This window comes from Cupressus sempervirens, chromosome 4 (genome assembly GCF_028749045.1).
Source record: "Cupressus sempervirens isolate cs-2001-9-10 chromosome 4, ASM2874904v1, whole genome shotgun sequence".
Classification (NCBI taxonomy): domain Eukaryota; kingdom Viridiplantae; phylum Streptophyta; class Pinopsida; order Cupressales; family Cupressaceae; genus Cupressus; species Cupressus sempervirens.
In genome coordinates this window covers 515,767,220-515,786,206 of record NC_143121.1, presented here as the reverse complement: position 1 = coordinate 515,786,206, position 18,987 = coordinate 515,767,220, and the positions used below count along the sequence as shown (strand labels likewise).

Below are 18,987 nucleotides of genomic sequence, written 5' to 3'. Positions count from 1 at the left end.
ATTTTCTCCTTGATCTCTTCTGTGATTCTTCACCCTTGCTAGCTTGACCAGCTCTTTTCTCCTTTGGCTTGGCTACTGTAATGTTCCCGTTATAAAATAAATAATAAATTAATCTTTGTAGCAGGCGGATTGATTTATTTTATCTTGGACCCATTTTTATTTTCGTTTTCGAAGTTTGTGTCACCATCGGCTATCTTTGTACACCCTCAAAAAGGTTTCCTCGACGGGTATTTAAGCACAGCTTGTAGAAAGTCTGTAGGCATGCTTTAGATTGTATTTTCACCATTTCGAACGTGAAAGATCTTCCCTATTTGACTCGTACGATTTCGGTGGGATTCAACCCTCACCCTATTCCGTTGATGTATGTGTTACTTCGCTCGAATCGGCAAATCATAGCATTATCTTGCGGCAAATCATTACTAGCATTCGAATCTCTATTGTGGTGTAGATTTCATGAACATCTTCTGTATATGATCAAGTCTGTGTTTGATCCAACTGTACATTTCCATTTCCATACGTTGAGACATATTCACCTCTGTACGGCCCTTTTCTATTAACCGTACTACTGCAATAGCCACCATATGGCCTACTTGTTGGGATCACCATACGGCTTGTTGATACACCGTACGGACTGCCACCCCCCCCCCCCCCCCCCGGGCCCCCCGTACAACATCTTGAACATAATGTACGGCCATTCTGCCGTACGGCCTTTAGCTCTAACCGTACGCCATCTTATCATAGTGTACGGCCCTCTATGCATTACTCCACTCACTGTACGGACATTCTTAATTTGCAGATACCGTACACCACACACCCTCCATACTCACCGTACGGCCATTAGTACATCCTGTACGATTTCTCTCAACTCACCAATTGCTCCGCTCCCGTACACATTGCCAATTCATTTGAAAATCTGAGTTTTGGTATCCAAGCCTCTGGTATGAGATCAGGAACATTATAGCTACTTCCTTAGCATTTTGTGCAGTGGCCCTTGTGCTAGCCCTAGTTGTAGGTACTGTAGGCTGAGTAGGTTTTGCAAACTTCTTTGGTTTGTTTATTGTAGGTGTCTTAGCTTTTCTTTTCTTTTGTTCAGTAGTTGTAGGTGCTTCACTAGCTTCTTCTCCCTCGGCACCTTCTACAATTTCTACTTCCTCTTCTTGTTGGTCCTCTCCTTGACCTTGGGTGATGACAAGTGGTGCTTGGGCAGGTGCATTTTCTTCTTCTTAGTCATCTTCTTCTTCTGCCTCTTCACCAAATTTCTCTTTCAATTTCTTTACCATCTTATTCTTCTTTCTAATGACTGAAGCAGTCTACAAGTCCATTGTGATTTATGATTTGGCTATATCATAGTTCCCAAAAGTTGTAGCCTCCTTGTCCACTTCTTCTGCAAGTAATGTTGTTATTGCTACAAAGGCTTCATCAATGTTGATTTCATATCCCAATGGTCTTAACCATCTAACTCTAGGAACTGTTGCCTGGACATATGTGTAGTCAGTGTGAACTAGGAAGCAAACATCATCAAAATGTTTCTCCACTAGTGAAACTAGTATCCTCAATCTTTCTTCATTGTCCGCTTGAAATCTTCAAAGTAGCTTGTCATGACTGACACAAAATTATCACCTAGTTGCTCAATGAATTCACCTATTTGCACTGCAATAGATCTATTTACCTTCCATGCAGCTTCACCAAAAGTAGCAAATGTATTCTGCACATAAAAGAATATATATACAAGAATAGATCCGAATTTGTATTGTGCACTTTTGGTCTTCCTTATGGCTCCCAAATTCTCAGTGAATTGTTGCAAATGCAACTCGGCAAGATCATAAGTATGATCTTTCTTCACTATTTTTTATCCCACATCCACTGCAATACATGGAACAATATTTAGGCTGCTAGATTGATAGAACTTATGTGCTATAATTCTCACTACAAAAGCAATTAAGGGATCTGTGATTGTATCTATTGTCATCCCTCGTTTATTCCACACAACTCCTATATTCCTTTCAATTACCTCTTTTGCTTCACTTCTCAATGTCTTTGGCCAATCTAGGGTTGGATACCCTGTACCTCTATGCACAATTTTCTTGGTGATTTTCACCGGTCCATTTTCTAACCATACAAAATTATCATGAATCCTGCTCAAAACTATCTTTATCCATTTTGTCTTGAAGACGTTGGGGAAATCTAGGGCACGGGTTAACCCTTTCTTCTCAACAATTTTGAATTCCTCCTTCAACGCTCCGTTTTCACACAATTTCCCATATGTCTTCCTAATTTCCATGTCTCCTATGCTTCCAACCTTACCTGTATAACAGCATCTAACATCTTGGATCATTAAGACTTGCGATGGTATCATTGACAACGCACCAGATGGATCTTGTTTATAAGCTATGTCTGGAATAGCTCTAAAATTAGGTTATTTAATCTCATTACTTATCAATTGCACATTCAAAACTTCCTTTCCCTCTACAACCTTGGCTGTTGAAGAACTAGACGCCATTTCATAATACTAGGTTTTGCAAGAAATTCAAACTACGTAACTCGACACACAATAAATACCTTTACAATTCTGCAGTGATGGTGTTGAGTGACTATTGAATCCGTTTGCAAAAGCTCAGAACAATTACTCTAGTTCATCTTTAGCTCTTCATGCTCTCCTTCAAATTCGAATAGTGTAAAATGAGTAGAAATCTAACATATAGACCTCAAAACCTTGCAATTAATGCTTAGTGCTTACACAGTTGTAAGCTCGGCTTCAATAAAGATTTCAACTCACTCAGCTTCCATGAGGTTTTCTTTTCACTCGGCAACCACTACGAGCTCGGTGAATACTAATAATTGTGATAGCTCGGCAAATACTAATAATTGTGATAGCTCAGCAAATACTAATTGTGAATACTAATATTTTACTCAGCAACCATAGTGAAACTTTTCATGCTCGGCAGCAACATGAAAACTAACAAAAAACTATAAGATTTCTTCTTGATTCTTAAAAACACTTTGCATCTTTCTTCATGCATATGTAATCTTTTCAGCACTAAATCCTTGGAATTGATGTACAGTATATCCTTTTCAATATCAATCCCACTCACCTCTTGATTGCTTAATTGGAGGAGGTGTATCACCTGACCCATTCGATGAAGTGATCCCTTCTACACTTGATGTGCTGCAATCTTTTTTTCTCTTCCATGTCTTGTTCATTTCATCTTTGATATTCTCAACATTTGCCTTTTCTTTGCCTTCGTTGAACTCATTGTTTGGTGCCTTTGACCTTGTTGGACAATTTCTGCTTATGTGACCAGTCTTCAAATAGCTAAAACATGTGGTTTGACTCAACCATCTACTATGGTCACTTCTAAAATGTGTTCTTATGCAATTTTCAGCAACATGTCCATATTCTTGACAGTAATGACAACTATACCTTGTGTTATAATCCCAATTATAAGAGTTGTCATTGTGCCTTACCTTTGTCTGCTTGTTTGATGACCATTTAGGCTTGGATCTGCACTCATATGCTCTATGTCCATTCATCTGACAATTATAACAGTATCCTTCAAATCTTTGTGAGCTTGTGGTCTTGATTCTGCATTCATGTACCTAATGTCCTTGTTGGTTTCATTTATGGCAATGACCCATGAATTTCTGCTTAGGATTTTGATATGCAGTCTTGCTCCTACAAACATTAGCAGTCTAACCTATCTTACCACAATTATGACAAGTAGGTTTGGAGTACTTAGCTTTGTTACTTCTCTCTTCGCCACTCTTGGAAGTTTCTCCTTCTTCAGTACTAGTGTATCCCAATCCAGAAGTATCACTGTTGGATCTAGGGGATCTCATCAATTGTTCAAAATATTTGATGGCTTCACTAGGTTTGTTGAAACTATCAGCAAACTCCTTTTCTCTTTTTAGGTTGTTTCTCAGTTGTTCATTTTGGAACTTCACTGTTGTGATCTCAATATCCTTTGCATTTAATTCATGATTAGCAAACATCATTTGACTCAAAGTTTCCAATTGCATGTTAGCAATCCTAGTTACCTCTGATGTTTTCTCTTCCAATCTGTTGGTCAAAATCCTTTTGTCATCTTCAATCGTGACATTATTCTCTTCAGCTTTCTTTTTCTGCTCGGTCACTTCACATAGCAATATTGATTGGATCTCTTGTTCTCTCTTCAAATTTCTGACCTCTTCAGATAGGGTTCCATTCTTTTCCATCAAATCTACAACTGCTGCATCAAATTCATTGGAGTTTCCATTTGCAAATAATTTGGTAGTGTCAATCTCTTGATATTGTGTGTCATTTTGTTGAATAGCAATTTCCTTCCTTCTCTTCAATGATCTCTTTAACTCATCTCTTGCTTCATTCAGCTGATGTAGGGCAAGTTGTATTTCAATTGTCTAATTCTCAATAGTCTTTCCCAATTTGTAGACTTCCATTTCCAAGATCTTTCCTTAGAGCTGCAAAGCTTTTCTTTTAGAGAACTGGGCTCTGATACCAATTGTTGGTAATACAATAGGAAAGTAACCTCTGAGAGGGAGGAGGGGAATCAGCACTTAAAACTTTCAACCTCTAAAACTATTCAGCATACATCCATCTCACAATCTATGCATGTAAACTGAAATACCAAATCAAGCATATACATTCATGACATGAAAGTAAATATTCAACACATGTATGACACAAAATATTTGGTTACCTAGAAACCCTCCAAGGAGAAGGTAAAACTAAAGTGGGGATGACACCTACAAATCTTCACTATTGCAATACTAAAGTGTATCCAATGAAGGTTACAATGTTTGATCATGAAATATGATCTACCTTATGAAGGTTTGCCCTATTAAAGGCTTACAAGATTGTTAGATCTTACCCTATTAAAGGATTTAAAATACCTTGCTAAAGTGTGTCTGGTAAGAGGACTTTAACTTACAATGAAGTAAGCACCCTGTTAAAGAATTTACAAGAGCCTATTAGGACTACTCTGTTAAGAGATTTAACTAATTCACCTGTTAAAATGTCTCAGCAATGATCCTTCGGTTAGCACTTTGTTGCTTGATGTCAGATCACCTCTATACTGATGTGTACTTGATTCTTTCTAATCAAATATACCTCTGTTGTCCTATGTTTTTCTTCTAACTGATTTTGCAATGTAACTTAATTCATAACACCTTAATCACCATGAATGCTCTGTTTGCGTATGCAAACTCTCTTCAAATCTCCTTAGCATTCATCTCTCTATCTCTGTAAAGTTTAGGGTTTGTCTTTCTTAAGAAGATCTAGATGATTTAGGGTTAGGTATGAATCAACGGTAGTGATTCACCCATATTGCCACTTAAACCTTCCCTTTTTCTGATTGGATGTATGTCATGCATAGGGATTCACAATTAAGATTCGTCCTTATCAACAAAATATCGTAAAACAATACTTAAGTTGGCCCAAAAACGGTTTACATAGTAGTTTGTGCCAATACAAACAACTATGTCAAAATTGTATTACTCGACCTCTGAAGTCCCTAGTGCTTGGCACTAACTGTAACTTCAATGTTGTTCACTCGGCATCTGAATGACTCGGCATGCACTGCTTGCTCGGCACCTGAATCACTCGGCACATACTATCTGCTCGGCATCTGAGTGACTCGGCACATGAGTGGCTCAGCACTCACTGTTTACTCGGCATGCACTACCTTATGCTCGGCATATGTTACTTGTTCGGTATGACCTAAGTAGATGACTTAAGTGTATAGACACTCATTAGTCAAAACTAATCTGAGATCAACATTAGCTCCCTCCAATTCTTTGAAAAAATGTCAAGTTTGATAACTAAAACTTTTGAGACAGAACTGGAAAGGGATTTTACATGAAGATTTTTGAATCTTATGAACAGTCAACTGTTTAAAAGTAAAGATTTTAACAAGATTCTTATAAGGGGTTATTACTCTATTGAACAATATTTGTCATCATTTGCGGTGCTTCGAAACTCAGAGAGTTTGCTCATATTCTGCTTGTAAGGAAGTGATTCAGTGGGTTAGAAAAGAAAAACTTTTTTAGTTGCCTGTGATCTTCTCTTCGTGGTTAGTTCTGTCAATTAACAATTTTCAATTATGGGGAAGATCATGGCGTAGAATAAGTCAAGGAAGATCTTATTAAGATACAGCAACAATTAGCCTAGAATTCACAATCCGATAAAAGAACAGAAATACTGAGCATGTATGATGAGTATAACACACTTCCTCCACAAGTCAAAAAGATTTACCCTTCATTGATTACATGGACTTTCATCCAGGACTACAACACAAGAATATTGTGGCAAAGAAACAATAGCATGAGATTGCTCATGATCTTCTTGTATATGGACCCTGTAAAGAATTGTATGAGGAGTTTTTAAAAGTCAATAATCAGCCTGCAGGTGGTGAAAATTTCAAACCAAACATGGAAAGCAAGACTGAAAAAGTGACAAGAAATGAAGAGAAATATACTATGCAAATAAAAGGCTGTTCGGAAACAACCATCAGTAATTTGCAGTCTTAACATGATCATAGGAAGGATGAAATAATTGCACAGATTTACTGATAGGTAGCTTGGAGGTAGAGGTGTCCTGCGGGGCTGCTTACATTAGTGCGCTTAATGGGCATGTTGATAGCCCATGTGAGAATGTTGTCCAATCAGCCAATGATGATGACTCCACATCTTATGTGAGTGTTGATGCTTATTTTGGTCAAGCTTTAATGGTCCCAACATTGGTGTGCATTCTTCTTGGATTTGTTTCTGACAATAATGTTGTCCGTATTTCCTATAGACAGTTAGACATGGTAAATGACATTCATGACATTGACATGTGTGATGATGTTTTCTCCCATACCTCATGTGTACCAAACTGCTCTCATACACATACTAGTTAACCTAATTTGGAGAGTCAAATGAAAGTATCTGAAGATAAAAGGATTGCAACTGTGTCACATTTTGATGACATGTTTGAAAAACACCTTTCGAAGGAACAGATAGAGGGGGAACAAAGGGAACTCAAATAGGAATTTTTGTAGCTGTTAGTGATCCAAGAAGGGCTGAAAACTATGAAATCAGATTATCTAATCTCCTTTCAGATCGTGATCATCTCCTTGATCTTGCACAAATTTGTTCAAAAGCTTTGAAGAAGGAAGAAGAAATAAACACTTGTACTAATGAGCTCAAGAATGCTAAGGACATTAACACTTTGCATAGCTAAAAAATCAAATTGTTGAGCTTAATCACAAATTGAGTGTCATGCTCTACTTTAGCTCAACATTCAAATGTAATAGTTGAGGAGATTGCCAGTGAGGATAGCAAAAGTGTTGATCAGGATGAGTATGATTCATTTGCATTAAGCAGGTCAATTGCGCTTAGTAACAATACATCGACGAAGGTTGGTATTCTTTATTACAGCTATACAGTGAGAAGAGCTCATCATTTTTCTTTTGATCCACAGGTGGAGAACTTGATGATGTGCACGTGTGGTTTGGCTCAAGGGTTGTACCACCCATTGTGGGATGGAGGTTTTCCATCTTCAAAAGATGGGACTAGAGGCTCCAAGTATTCGACTCAAATGACTGTGGAAGATTAATTGCAAAGACACAAGTCAGTTCCATATGTATATAAGAGGATTCATTACTTCTATATCACAAAGATTTCATACAAATACACAATTATAAGATGATTATGGTGTCAGTTGTTGCAAGTCGGATTAGTTACACGGTCAGCACATTTGTGGGGGTCTAACTAAGGTTAGATATAGTGGCGGGGTTGCAAATACCTCCAGTGATTTGTATCTCCACATAGTCGATGGATATGACAGCAGTTTGCTTTGAGACTCAAGTGATGACAGGGAATGCATTGTAGCATGCATGGGTTTCAGTGATTGGCTTCACCGCTTCTAGCATGGTGAAGATGAGATCAGAGAGTAGCAAGAGTACGACGATCCTCATAGCAAGCTTCTATTTAGAGTTTGGGATTCCTTGGTTGCATCAAGATTACAGTCAAGGCTCATAATTGAGCACTATAGCACATTCAATGCATTGAGAGAATATTGGTTCATCCTTGGCCTTCTTGGACATGTTTTGATTTTGATGGATTATTCTTGTGCACGAGGGGTGAATAGTTAGCATGATGTTTGTCCTTGCGCAATTGTGGAAGGTGAGATGGGTTAGCTTTACAAATTGCTCTCTTTTGAGATGTTCACTCCTGCGACACCTAATGTTGGATTACTCCACCATTTCCAGCATGGCGGCATGGTGATTATGTCAGTTTCGCAGGTATTATCATTAAAATTGGTGCTGGTATTACAGGAGTTGGTTGGTGATATCAGGGATAATATGCAGATCTGCAATTGGGATTGAGGTGGAGCATTCCCATGGGTGAGTTATGTATCAAGGAGGTGGGTGGAAAGATTTTTTTTGTTCCTTTCTTTATAGAGCTTCGCAATTCCATTGAGCTCCCACCACCACTTGACATTAGAGATGTATGTGATAACAGATGGAGTGAGGTTCTGAGTTGAATGAAGAAAATTTTCTTTTATGACAATAGCACATGGCAGATTGACGTAACTGTGTACGTGAGATGATTTGGGATTTTGGCATTCAATCAATTGGTGCACTAGTTCAAGTTGGGTTGCACAACTCTGCGGTTAGAAATGTTTACACCAATATAGCATAGCAAATGGGCAGTCTTGAGCCAAGTATGGGATCCAGGCATTTGGTTTTAGCAAGCAAGTGCAGATTGCTTAAGGGAAAGCAATCTCTGAGAAGGAAGGACTATGATGTCCCCTTTTCTAGACCATTAATTTTTTGTGTCGTTAGCCCATTTTGCTTTGGTCCTATGGGCTAACTGTGATTTCACAAGGACCAGAGTGAGATTTATAAGAAGTAGTTCTAGTTTCTGACCAATCATGATTGTTTCAGCAAGAGTTTCCAAATATTTACTATTTATAGTAAGTTAGTAGGGCTCAATACTCTTAACATTTCAGTGTTGGACTAGGAGCATATCGTCAAGACCTTTCCAACGAGCTAACATACATGACTATCTTAGTCCATGTAATCAGTAATTTTAATGCTTGAAGATTAAATGGTTTATTAATAAAGTGACTATTAAACTTAAGTTCATATTGTTAAATGTCCTTTGATTATTATAATAGCACTTTATTCATTTAAGTGCGAAAAAGGGTCTCTAAATGGAAATAAAGAAATAGAGAAGGGAATGTGAAGTATTGCTAGGTTGTGCTTAGAAGAAGAAGAACAAGACCTCATTTGCATCATGTTTGTATTATGTTTTGATTTCTTCTCTTGAAGAATTTGGAAGCTCAGCTTTCAGCTACTTTGAGGACGGAAACCCTCGAGCTTGGAGGCAGTGGACAGAAACCCATTGTCTACTAGAGATATCACACGAGTATCTCACTTGTGCTTGAAATCTTTATTTCATATTGTCCAGACTCCAATCTAACTAGTTTCTGGTATTTCACTAGATAATTTGAAAACTTATTGCATGAGATTATCTATTTAAATTTCTAAGATATATCTTGAGAAATTTGGGGAAAAATATCCATTGGGGATAATATATCCCATATAAGGATATTCCAAGAAGATCATATCCTAACCCTGCTACTAATAATGCAGCCAAAAATCAGTCCAGATTTCCTCCTCTATCGAAGAGACTTGCACTCGAAGCACCTTCGCAAAATGCAGTTGTGGGTGATTATGAGATGGTTTAGAATGAACCTTCTATTACAAGGTAATCGGTAAATAAATGCTTATTATTAACAAAGACCGAGAGGTCAATTTATACAAAAGAATGATCGTAAAGAATAGAACCATTCTATTCTAGAGAAAGCAAAAAACAAAAGCAAACTAAAGCTTAAGATATTTACAAGATAACCATTAATCAATAATAGACGACTTATCTATTATTGTAATACCCTCCCTTACTGGTTAATCTATCGAACACATCAAGCTGTCCTCTGAATTTGACAAACTTATCAGGACCAAGAGGCTTGGTGAGAATGTCTGCAGTCTGATCTGTTGTAGGAACATACTACAGATCTATAGTCTTGTCTTCAACCAGCAATCGTATGTAATGACAATAAACATCCACATGCTTCGTTCGTTCATGAAAGACTAGATTTCGTGCTAACTTGATAACACCTTCGTTATCAACAAACAAAGGAGTCGGTCCTACTGGTGACATCTACATATCCCCAAGCATTTGACGAAGCCAAACAGCTTCACATCTTGCCTTAATAGTCCCTCTGTATTCAACCTCTATAGAAGAGAGAGAGAAACTACCTGCTGCTTGTTGCTGGTCCATGTGACTGCACAAGAGCCCAAACCGAACACATCCAAATGTTGACTTTTTATCATCAACAGAGCATGCCCAATCTGAATCTGTGAACCCATTGAGTTTAGGATTAGACTCCAAGAGTCCAGAAGTCCATAATCTGAAGTGCCCTTCACATAACAAAGCACACGCTTTGTTGCCATCCAATGATCAGCCTTAAGAGCTGTCATAAAGTGTGAAACATAGCTGACTGCGAAGCTGATATCAGGCCTAGTAGCAGAGAGATAGATGAGGCTGCTTACTAGTTGCTTGTATGTAGTATCATCAACGGAAGGAGAATCAAACTTTGCTGATAACTTGAGACCTTTCTCCATAGGTGTAGATGCAGGTGTGCAATCCTGCATTTGGAATTTGTCTAACAGGGCCCTGCCATAGTTGGACTGAGAGATGAATATACCAGAAGACTGTTGCCAAACTTCAACACCTTAGCAATAATGCATGAGTCCAAGGTCAGTCATATCAAAAGACTGACATAAGTTCTGTTTGATTCCCTGAATCAAAGATGTCGAACTGCCAATGATGATCAGATCATCCACATAGATAACCAGAAGAAGGATGTCATTATCACTAGTCTTGATGTATAGATTTGAGTCTGACGAACTCCTCTTGTAGCCTTGATCACTGAGGTACTTACCAATCTTGATGTACCATGCCCGAGGGGCCTGCTTCAAGCCATATATAGCTTTTACCAATCTGAGAACCTGATGGTCTTTACCAGCAAGCTTGAAACCAGGAGGTTGTGTCATGTAGACTTCTTCATGGAGATCACCATTCAGGAAAGTACTCTTTACGTCCATCTGATGGACCTTCTAGCCAAACTGTGCTACCATGGCTAGGACTAATCTGATGGTGCTCATCTTTGCGGTAGGAGCAAAGGTCTCCTCATAATCAATGCTCTGACGCTAAGAAAAGCCCTTCGCCACTAAACGAGCTTTGCACTTATCCAAAATACCATCTGATTTGTATTTGATTTTGTAGACCCATTTGCAGCCAATTGGTTTCTTCTCTGGTGGAAGATCAGAAAGGACCCAGGTGTTGTTCTTCAGCAGGCTCTGGTATTCAGATGTCATAGCTTGTTCTCACTCTGGAATTCCTTTAGCCTCGGAATATGTTTGAAGTTCAAATACACTGTGAATGTTGGCCATAAGAGAAAAGTTAACAGAATCTGTAGTTTTGCTCTTTTTCCGAGCAGTTCTCCCATCAATGAGCTCATCATCACAAAGATCAGCAAGTGTCTTAGCCCACCACTTAGACCGGATAGGAGAATGACCAACAATAGTACTAGGAGATGCTTGATCAGCAAGATCTTCATCAGAAGAAGCTAGATCAAACTCAGGTGAAGCATTGTTACATCCCAATTTTTGCCTTAAAATTTTTAAGCTAAATATAGCCGTTGAACCAAATTAATTTTTCATGTTCAAGTGAAATTGAGTTAGTCCATATTAGTCATTGTTATATCATGGTAGTTATAACCGTTGTTTATTTATTCATGTTCATGTGAAATTGGATCAGTTAATTATAGCAGTTGCATCGATCTGATTATCAAATGAAACTAAGTCAGTTAAATCTAGCCGTTGTGTTCATGCGAAATGGAATTAGTTAAATTTAGTCGTCGTACATTTATGATGAATGAGTTAGTTATTATAATGAAATTTCCTAATGATCACTTGATGATTTTGTTTAACAAATTATGAATCTTGAATTGATGTTTTGGTGAGAATGTTGTTTTAAAATGTTTACAAGATGAAGACTGCAGAGAGAGGGGCAGAATTACGAAACGAGGTCATCAGAATGGGATGGTCATAAGATTCAGTCATCAGGAATGACAGGTTTGACCTAAAAATAGCCCTGGTAAGGTTATTAGGACTTGACAATAAATTTCTTGGTGGAATCCGCATGAGCTAAAATTTTAAAAAAACAATATAAATATTAAAAATAAACAAAGTTCTTACCTTAATTAAATTTATCAAATAATAATATCACTTAATATTATTTTACTCTCTTGATTAAGATCATAAATAAATAAATACAAAGTGGCACCATTACATTAGAGTTATTAATCCAATAATGCCACCTTGCAAATACGTATTTATAACCTTAACCAAGAAAAATAAGATAATATTAAATAATAAACTCTTCATCATCTTCCTTTCATTTTATTTTTTCCCTCTTTCTTTTACGTTTCTTTTCAAACTAATCGAATTAAAGAATTCGAATGCAATCTTGTAACGACAGGAAGCCATAACGTCAACTCAGAGATGTTATATGTTAGCTTTTTCGTATCTGGCACCCATGCTCGTTCCCATATTTCCTTTGTTTTACCTTTCCTTCTGAATACATCCCTGGCCTACTACGATGTTAATAGCACCCGTCTGTATTTTATTTTTTTTGCATTCCGACCCAAGTGCAGTCGTAGATAGTTCAAAAGGAGACGACTGGAAATAGGAGAAGGCACTTTGATTGCAGAACCATGGGTGTGTCACGTAAGGAGACATGCTTATTTCTTTCCATTCTTGCTATGCTTAACAGAGCCAACTGTGAGTTATTCTATTTAAAAGTTCCATGTTCCAGATTTTGTTTTAAACATACCACCTTCAATATGTTTCAGACCAATTTAAATCTTCTTAGAGTCTGCCTCTACATTTTATGTGCCATGTAATTAGGCAGGAACCAGAGTTAGATTCAATCTCCCTGTCCAATAAATGGTTTTGAATTAGTCATATGTCTCAAAGTATAGATTGCATCCAAGATTAACAATCTTTATGAACAACCTCTGAAGTTATTCATGAAACTCTATTTTTATTTTTATCCATCTAGAAAGTACGATAAATAACTAGTAATAGTATTGAGAGAACCAAAGATATCACCCGGCTAATGCCAAAATGAGGTGATGAAGGTGCTAACTTTGAAAATAACAACAATGTTCAGGCACCAAAGAGTCACTGGCCTGATGGTCTGTTATGGTGAGGTGTAGATGAACCTATTAAAAAGAAACACATGAATGAAATCAATAACCAACTTTATATAAATAAAATCTAATGAAATAAGCTCATGCGAATTCCACTTTCGAAATTAGTTGTCAAGCTGAGTGGTGGAAATCGGGTTATAAACCCACATTTTGAAATCCTTGGCTAGGGTGGTAAAAGGAAGACTTGCCACAACAAATTGATCATGTTGTTGTCCTGATGCTTCAGTTATTCTTCCGAAAAGCTGTTGGGACCTCAACCCACCTGATTACTCCAATGACTAGATCAATGAACATCCCATGCCTGACCTCGGGGTAGGGAGGGCCGTTCTATTAATTTAGAACCTATGGGGATAAGTAAAAAGTCTGCGGTTGGGAAGTTAAGCCTATGATAATGCTTCTCCTCTCACCAAAGTCAGAGCTTGGACAACTAATTAGAAAGTATCTCAACTAGAAACAGTATGTTCTATTCAACCTATAAGCTTAGTATTTTTCTTTTTAAGCTGTAAATTACATTTACTGAAAAGTTAGATATTATTTTCAAAATTACTTAGTTGTTCATGAGCATATCAAACTGCATTTTCATTTCAATAATCTATAAATAGTTTTAGATTTATTTTCAGCTGAATATATCAATTAATAGTTAATGAAAAACTTGTACAAATAGAAAAGCAATGTAGACTTAAATTCAGTTTTTAAATCCTTTTAGAATTATGTCATGTGAATATGATTTATAAATCAGTTAGTTTAATGATGAAATTAGTTAGTAGAAAACTAGCTGTTTCAAGCTTCTATAAAGCGAGGTGATCCTATAGGAGAAGCCGGAGGAGTCTATATAGGTATCACTGGAATAACTGGAGGTACAAGAGCTACTAGAGCCCTCCCATCAGGTGGACTTAATGGAAGCCGAACTCCCAAATCATTAGCCTGCATAGGCTGGTCTGCTAGATCAGGAATAGGAGAAACAGGCATGAATGGTCCTCACTGCTCATCAAAGACTACATAACGCTTGTATATGAGACGAGATGTCTCAACATCAATCAAGGGATAGGCTTTGTGAAGACCGTTATATCTAACAAGTATCAGTTTCTGACTCTTGGCATCCAACTTGGTGCGTGAAGCATCAAGGATCCAAACAAAAGCAAGAGAGCCAAAAACCTTCAAATGACTGATTTTGGGCTTGCGACCTGACCAGGCCTATTTCGGAGTTTTACCTTTGACCGCCACTGTGGGTGACCGGTTCAACAGATAAACTGCAGTGTTAACTGCTTCGGAACATGTCTGTGTTCGAGCATGGAACGAGCCACCTTGGTGATTGTCCTATTCGAACATTCAACTACACTGTTATGTTGTGGCGTGTGGGGTGTAGTGAACTGGCGTTGGATGCCATGTGTATCCAAGAAGCTGGAGAAAGCATTAAAACAAAATTCCCCCCCCACTGTCTGATCTAAGAGTAATAATAGATTTTCCAAACTCTTTTTCAACTAAGGGTTTAAACTTCTGAAATACAGTAAATGCATCTGATTTCTTTTTAAGGAAATACGCCCCCATTTTTCTACTGAAATCATCTACAAACAACAGAAAATACCTAGACCCAAGAAGAGAAGGATTGGCCATAGGGCCTCAAATATCAGCATGAACAAGCTGAAGTACTTGAGAAGCGCACCAAGAATCGCCACTGGTGAACGGTGTGCGATGTTGCTTCCCAGCCTAACATGCGTCACAAACTCCAAGGTGTCGAGTCTGAATCACTGGTAAACCAAGAACAAGCTCATCCCGTGCAAGCTGTGAGAGATAATGCACATTTAAGTGCCCTTATCGCTGATGCCAAAGTGTGCTGACAGAAGATCGCCAAGCAGCCATAGCTAAGTCCTAAGAATCACCAAAATCAATAAGTCTGAAAAGACCATGATCCTCAAGACCTACTGCAACAGTAGACTTAGTCGCCCGATCAGTGATGGTGCACTGATGTGAACTGAAGGCGACTGCCAAATGTGGAGAATGTCGCAGCAACTGACTAACTGAGAGTAAATTGAGTTCCATCCTTGGAACGTAGTACACATCAAGGAATATGAGATTCCTCCCCACAAACTGAATCTGAATGTTGCCTTTACCGACAACCGTGTACTCTTCTCCACCACCAAAAATAACAGAATCTAAATAAGGCTGGTAGTCAGTAAACTAGTCTCTGCGGTGAGTGAAATGTCAAGAGGCACCTGAATCAGTGTACCAGGCAGAAAACTTCACATGATCTACAAGTCTTTTAGCCATGAAGGCATAAAAGGCAGATTTCATCTGCTTAGTGTGCTTTGCACTGTTCGCTTTGGGTTGCGAACCTGATTGCTTAGACTGGGCAGCTAAGCATTTCGGACATTCAGCCTTCATGTGACCATACTTGTGGCAGTAGTTGCATTGAATGTTCTTTCTAGTACCATCAGATGCTGAAGCAGAAGACTTCTACTGAGATGGTTGCTGAAACTTGCCCTTACCCTTCTGAAAGGATTTCGCAGCAAAGGCTTGCTTAGTGGAGGTGGAACTAGAGTTGCTACCGAACTGTTGTTTCCACCGATCTTGCTGAAGCAGTAGGGTGCAAAGATCAGTGATTTTCAGATCAACACCAGTAGATGTGATGTTGAGAGTCTCAATAAAATGCTCATAGCATTTTGGTAAACTCCGAAGAGTGATTACCACAATATCCTCTTCCTCCATCTTGCGACCGATGGCAAGAAGCTGATCACGGATTTCCTCAATCTGATTCAAGTGTGCCTGGAGTGTGGTGCGCTCATCCATGACAATAGAAAACAGAGTGTTTTTTAGAAAGAAGGCTTTGCTCTTTTCGGAAGTCTCATGAAGACCTTTGAGGTGTGTCCAGATTTCGGCAGCTGTCTTGCCGGATGGAATCTGAGAAAGTTGATCATTAGCCACAGATAATTTGAGAAGCATCATTGCCTCTCGATTATTTGAATCCCATGTATCTTGATCAGGACCCGAAGAAGTCAAACGCTACATAACACCCAGAACAAGTTGATCGATATTCCGATATTCAAAGATTGCGATGATGTGCTGCTTCCAGGTTCCATAACTGCGACCATTGAATTTGGAGTTATGCTCGAGCAAAATATTTGTCAAAGATGCCATGGCACGTTTTTCAATGAAAATCTGTGAAGGCACGTTCTTTGAGGCAAAAATATGGAAGACCCAAAAGAATCAAAGAGAGACCCAAAAGAGAGCTCGAAAGACCCAAAAGGAATCTGTGGTTTTTTTTGGATCCGCTGGCTCGAAAATCAAGGCACGAAAATGAGGTACCCAGGAAAAACAGACGATAACCCAGTTGAGCTCTCGAAAAACCCACCAAGAATCTGCCATCAAAAAAATTTCAACCCCAAAAGTTAGGGTTTCAAGCAAAACCCTAGCCATCGGATTGGAAATCAAAAAAATGGCAAATTTCTTGAAAAAAAAAAGGTCAATTCTACTTCCCAAGCACGATTATAGACTGAGTATGCAGAAAATGACTCCAAATATGAAGCAAACAATGGCCAAAAAGACAGAGGACCTTCCAAAAACAGTCATAGATTTAGGAAAATAGCAGAGGCTAGATTGAGAGCCGTTTTTTTTAAAAAAACGTCAGAAAAAAACACAAGCTGAGAAGCATGGCAAAAACACAGTGTTTTCTTCCTCAAATCGCGAGTTTATGCAACAACAAATCACGAGTTATAGACTGAGCCACGAAAAATGCCCAAAAAAATCTGCGATTTGCAGATAGATGTCGTGAGTTTGCAAGGAAAAAATGCCAAGAAAAATCTGCCCGCGGTTTTTAGAAAACGTGCACTTGAAAACTCCAAAATCGTGATTTGCTAACCGAACAGAAACCCTAGTCAGGATTTAGTTGAATTCGAATTTCTCCAAGCAGAGAAACCCTAGGCGGGTTTTTGAGAAATTGAAAGAAATAATTTCGAAAAAATTTAAACAAATAATTTCAAGAAGAAATTATAAATTTTTCCAAAAAAATTCAAGTACTCGCTCTGATACCATATTACGAGGTAATTGGTAAATAAATGTTTATTATTAACAGAGACCGAGAGGTCACTTTATACAAAAGAATGATCGTAAAGAATAGAAACATTCTATTCTAGAGAAAGCGAAAAACAAAAGCAAACTAAAGCTTAAGATATTTACAAGATAACCATTAACTAATAATAGACGACTTATCTATTATTGTAATACCTTCATCCTCTGAGTACCAAACAAAGGATATCACTACCCTCATGTTTGCAATAGCATTATACTAGATTTTTGTCTTCTCTTTATCTCTTCATACCCTCTTACCTCTTCCCTTCATTTATGTTTTTATTTCTACTTTTGCACCCTAAATTTGCAACTTCTTTCTCTTTGATAAACTCTAATGTCACTGAACTTCAAATCATGTTAGCTGGCAAGATCAAAGCTTTAATACCAGTGTAATGTCTTTTTTTTAAATAAGCCTACAATTTTTCATGATTGCTAACCATGCAATACTTAAACAATTATAAAAAAATAAAAAAGAATAGTTAATAATCAAGATTTATCATTCAAAACCTCCACCTATCAAATGTATTATTATTGCAGCAAGCTAAACACTTACCAAAAAAATGATATTACAACAAATATTCCTGTGTCTATATTCTTTAAAATTTCTAACCATCCAAGATAAATTCAAAAAGCAAAATCACAAAATAAGTTGTGACTCGGGACTACTCATAAAGTACAGGCAAGCAATGCAAGTATAACGATTCTTGCGGTTGGAATCAATACCAAAATCATACTACAAACTACTATCACAAATATTCATCACATTGCAAGGGTACTATACCAACATTGTAGTGATGGTACTATGGCGACAACCATATGTCCCTTTTCAATATCTGTAATCCAGTCATCTAGATGTGTGTATGTATTTACTGGATGATCAAACCATTTCAAATCCAGTTACATGAGGACAGGATCCTTGCTCCTATAACGGAATCTCTTAATGATATAGCTTTAAGTATAAAAAGGATGGGGAAATGAGAGTCTTTCCCCCATCAGTAACTTCTGGTATCCTGACTTCATTCACTTCTATGCTTGGTAAAATAGTAATTTTTTAAATTCTCGGGGCACAGAAGAAACAGAGGATCAATTTTGATTTGATGAAAAGATTCAGCATTATAACTTCTTTATCAGTCAATAATATCTCACTTTTCTATTTAGCAATTTATCATTGAATTCTCAGACTTCTCATTGAGTCGCAATTTACCTATAGTCTACATATCTTCTGTAATATATTTTGGTTTAATTTACTTCAATGCCTGCAAATGCAACAAATACAGGAAACATATTTCCAATTCGTGTATAGTGAATAATTCTAGTACACATTAGAAGCAAAATAAACAAATAGAATTTAACAAAAAAAATAGTATACATTAATTTCAAATATTTTAAGTGCCACATTGAATTACCAATCACCATAAAGGACTCAAAACATTTAAGAAATTATTGTACCTCTAACACTGTAATAGCTGCTGCAACGGCATCTAGACTTCTTCCACATCCCTAGATAAAGTTCAAAAGACTAATGTCATTTACTTTAAGCCAGCACAACTAAAAGGGTCATAAACAGAATATGCAATAACTATTTGACAAGAAGTGAAATG

The 18,987-nt window shown here is 37.6% G+C and overlaps 1 protein-coding gene across 1 annotated transcript in view; it reads right to left on the bottom strand.

Moving 5' to 3' along the window:
- Positions 1-18,987, bottom strand: part of LOC149562196 (N-terminal nucleophile aminohydrolases (Ntn hydrolases) superfamily protein) — a 203,421-nt gene that overhangs the window by 153,876 nt on the left and 30,558 nt on the right. The window contains exon 2 of the mRNA XM_089825739.1: positions 18,836-18,886. Coding sequence (XP_089681865.1) covers positions 18,836-18,886 — 51 coding nt within the window. The remainder of the gene's footprint in view (positions 1-18,835; positions 18,887-18,987) is intronic.